The 4,158-nt window shown below is 45.3% G+C and overlaps 1 protein-coding gene across 1 annotated transcript; it reads left to right on the top strand.

Moving 5' to 3' along the window:
* The first annotated feature begins 396 nt into the window (after nt 1–396).
* On the top strand, nt 397–1,434 carry LOC147712148 (prolactin-releasing peptide receptor-like). The gene has a single exon (XM_086920296.1). It carries the CDS (start codon nt 397–399, stop codon nt 1,432–1,434), a length of 1,038 nt encoding a protein of 345 aa, XP_086776422.1.
* Nucleotides 1,435–4,158: the final 2,724 nt, after the last annotated feature.

The raw sequence follows: 4,158 nt of genomic DNA, 5'->3' as shown, positions 1-4,158 counted from the left end.
TGGCTACAGAGCTTTAGCAGTGTCCCTGGTGAAAAAGGAGAAGTGTGCAAGTGAAGGAACCTTGCACGGCTCCCGTGCACGGCTTACACACGAGTACTGTGGGGCCGCTGAAGTGTAAGCCTGGAAACGAGGTTAAATAGAAAAGATTCAGTTAAACAAAAATGGTGGATTGTAGACAACTGAGTAGAATGAAGTGTGCCTGGGAGGACTGTTCATTGTAAAAAACAGTAAAAAAAAAGGATGCATAGTCAGAATGTTGCCCAGAAATGCTTATTGTGCGCATCTGCCGCTCCGCCCAGGCTCTTACTGTAATGAGATGTCTCTGTCCTGCAGGTTCACGGAGGCAGAGAACCATGGTCACTGCCTCATCCCCCTGACCGGTGGCAGCCCAGGAGGATGAAGCCTCCAGAGAACCTGACCTCCCAGAGTTTCCTGTCCGCCCTGCACAGCAATGCCAGTCTGCAGTTCACCGGGCTGCACTTCCTGCAATCCTTCAAGGCGCTTATCATCCCATGCTACTCGCTGGTGGTGTTCGTGGGCATCGTGGGCAACTACCTTCTCATCTATGTCATCTGCAAGACCAGGAAGATGCACAACGTCACCAACTTCCTGGTGGGCAATCTTGCCTTCTCTGACATGCTGATGTGTGCCACCTGTGTTCCATTAACACTGGCATATGCCTTTGAACCCAAAGGGTGGATCTATGGACGCTTCATGTGCTACTTTGTCTTTCTGATGCAGCCAGTGACAGTCACTGTGTCCGTGTTCACCCTAACAGTCATCGCCGTGGACAGGTACCACGCTACCGTCTATCCGCTGAGGCGGCGGTTGACCATTGGGACCTGTGCCTACATCCTAGCTGCCATCTGGCTGTTGAGTTGCATCTTGGCAGCGCCAGCGCTGGCCAACACCTATCACTTTGAGTTCCCTCAGCTAGACCAGTCAATCTGTGAAGAGTTCTGGTTCAGCATGGAGAAGCAGCGACTGGCATATGCCTACAGTACCCTCCTCATCACCTACGTGCTGCCACTCAGTGTTATCTCCCTGTCCTACCTGAGGATCTCCGTAAAGTTGAAGAACCGGGTGGTGCCTGGGAATATCACCCAAAGCCAGACTGAGTGGGATCGTGCCAGGAGGAAGAAGACCTTCCGTCTCCTGGTGCTGGTGGTGGTGGCCTTTGGGGTGTGCTGGCTGCCACTGCACATTTTCAACATAATGAAAGACATTGACATCAGGCTGATAGACAAGCAGTGCTTTAACTTGGTCCAGCTACTCTGCCACTGGTTTGCCATGATGTCCGCCTGCACCAATGCTTTCCTCTATGCCTGGCTCCACGACAGCTTCAGAGGAGAGCTCAAGAAAATGTTCTCTTGGAAGAAGAAAAAGAAGATTAGCCCTACGGTCAATTGCGTGATGACCAGTGTCGTGCTGTAGCTCACAAAGATATTGTCCTGTTAGCCTAAGCTCGACTGAAGAATCAGATGTGTGATGATCAGCGTAGAGGGTATCTCACCAAGAGCTGTATCTGCCAGGATCTCCCAGGGCAAGAAGACCAAACCAGCAGTGAAACGTGTGATGATCAATACTGTGCTGTATCGTAAGAAAACAAATTCCCTTAGAAGAGAAAAAGGGTCCCCACAGTCTCAACAGTGCAATGACCAGTGGGGTGCTGTAACCAAGATGTATGTTCAGAAGATGGAGAACACCAACCACACGCACCCATGTGTGAGGACCAGCATTGTACAGTAGCTCATGAAGATGCTCTCTTGAAATAACCCAAAGATCAACAGCATAAGGATCGGCTTCATGTAGAAGCTCCACAAAGGTTTTTTTTACTGGATTGAAGAGATAGGTCAATGGTCAACTGTGTGATGAGCAGCATAGCGTGGTCGCTTTTAATGATGTTCTCTTAGGAGGAGAAACATGGCACCAATGTCAACTGTGTGATGACTAACACTGATACAACTCAGGAGATTTTTTATGATAAGAACATTGAATAATCTGTAAAATGACAGATGACATACACAGTGTTGTATTCACGGGGGTGTTCTTCCAGAAGAAGGATATTGGTCCCAAAGGTCAAAAGTTTGATGGCGAGCATCAATATGTTACTCAGGAAGATGTTTTTTGGGGAAAAGGTTGACCCCATGGTCAATAGTGGTGCAAGTGTGTTTCTATGATTCAAAAAGTTGTTCTATTCAAAGGTGGGTATCTGTGTGGTTCTCTGTAAGGGACTGTAATTCAAAAGATGTTCTTATAGCAGTAGCAAAAGATTTGCCTCATGATCAACAATGGGATGATCAATTTGACAAGGAAGTTGGTGTTCACATGCTTCTCAGGAGGCATGGAGCTCACTGCTTTGTACACTGGTCTTTAGATGTCTTATGGACGAAAGACACTTTCTCAAGGTAACGGGAAGATCTAGGACTTAAGATAGGATATGTCTGCCAAGGTCAACGTCCTGACAGGGAGGTTTAGCAGAATATCAACCAAGTGAGGTTCGAGATTTGCAAGAAGCGATTAGAGGCTAGATAATGGCATTTTTAGTTGATGGAAAAGCAAATGTATGATTTTAGGTAGCAATTGAAATTGGGATAAGGCTAAGCCTATCACTGCCCAATATGGGCAAAAAGTTGAAAATGGATTTTCAAGGGCTATATTTCAGTTCTTCTACTCTCTCAGCCAACAGCTCAGTCAGTGCCGGCCGAATTAAACCCTGTGAAGGTCCTTAGGCAGTCCACATTTCCGGGGCCACCCTCGCAAATTATCTCCGTATACCCAATGGACTGGATTTGTTTACAAACTGTCAGCTGCGAGAAAATGAGCTTTTAAGAGACAAACTGGCATGTGAATTTGAAGTCTCTGGTTTATGCACTTTAAGTGGTTAATGGGTACTGAACATGAATACAGTATTTTATCTTTATAATCTTTAATGTAAAGTTTGCATTTCTTTGAGTTGATTCATTTTTTTTTCTATCTCTTGGAAACAATATTTAAGAAAGCTTGATTTTAATTTTATTTCAAGATCAAATCACTATTATTTTAATCCATTGTGGCAGGCCCATAAAAAGAGTGGGGCCGGTGCCTACTTTACCTATTTGGTAATCCTGAACTGAACTCAGGCACCAGCCCGCTTTTTCCCCAACTAATATTAACAATTATCCTTTGACCTGTGAGAGCTGAGATGAGGACTTAAGGATTGTGAACTGAGCAAAGTGAGTAAAGCTGTAAGTGTAGGTAGAGTATATGATGCTGGGTGAATCCTAAGCGCCGTCTCCTACTCCCAAAAGTTTACAGACTCCCAAGCAGTGAACGTTCAACACGAAAAATTGTATGTTACAGCTATTTTTGTCTATATCTGAGATGTAAATTACACTCAGCTACCGACATGCTCGTTTACAACTTCTTCTGCTGAACTCAGACTTCAGTTGCAGTTTCCCAGCGCATTGGAGAGATTGCTATGTTGGAAAATGCACCTGTTGTAAAATGTGAGTAAGCTATCTCAGAAACAGCTCAGTATGTCGTCAAGCTCGGGTTAATAAAACGTGTGCCATTTCTAAGTGCGTAGTAATCCTGGAATAGGCTTGTGTAAACGTTGTGAAGAGCCTGATGTGTAAAAACGTGCATGTGCAACTTGGAAGTCGGTGGTTCTAAATCTACCAAAGGCGACTCACAAGTTCGACATTCGAATGTGAGGAAAAAGATGCAGGTGATATAAATAATAACAAACCTTCTTATCTTGGCACGGGAGGGGGGAGGTTCAGTGTGTGGTGCGTGTGCAACTCTCACAGCCCCTTTATTGCAACGCGTGCCTTCTCCATGCTTGATTCAGTCAGAACCAGAAGGATTATTAGTACTTTATCATTCGGGTGAGCCCGGCAATCCTATATTCAGTGCGAGGGTCCGTGCTTTAGTATAGTACAGCTCAGTGCCGGTCCTAGGCCTTCTGAGGCCCCGGGCGAAAGGGAAGATGTGAGGCCCCTCTAATTGCATATTGTGTCGCAAGAAGTGACATCACAGAAAGTGACTTCGCAGGGCTTTTGATCTTAGTTATTTGGCATCACTGAAGCATATTTCCTTTTAAGTGCATTGATTTATCTTTTGCAGGCAGTGTTTACAGCATTGAAACATGATAGTCATTCAATTATGACAGCATAT

Source organism: Lissotriton vulgaris, chromosome 5 (assembly GCF_964263255.1).
Source record: "Lissotriton vulgaris chromosome 5, aLisVul1.2, whole genome shotgun sequence".
Lineage (NCBI taxonomy): Eukaryota > Metazoa > Chordata > Amphibia > Caudata > Salamandridae > Lissotriton > Lissotriton vulgaris.
Note: the sequence above shows the minus strand (reverse complement) of the source record. Positions and strands in the feature narration are given on the sequence as shown.

Coding starts and splice junctions, on each gene's coding strand:
- LOC147712148 (XM_086920296.1), top strand. CDS start 397: ATGAAGCCTCCAGAGAACCTGACCTCCCAGAGTTTCCTGTCCGCCCTG.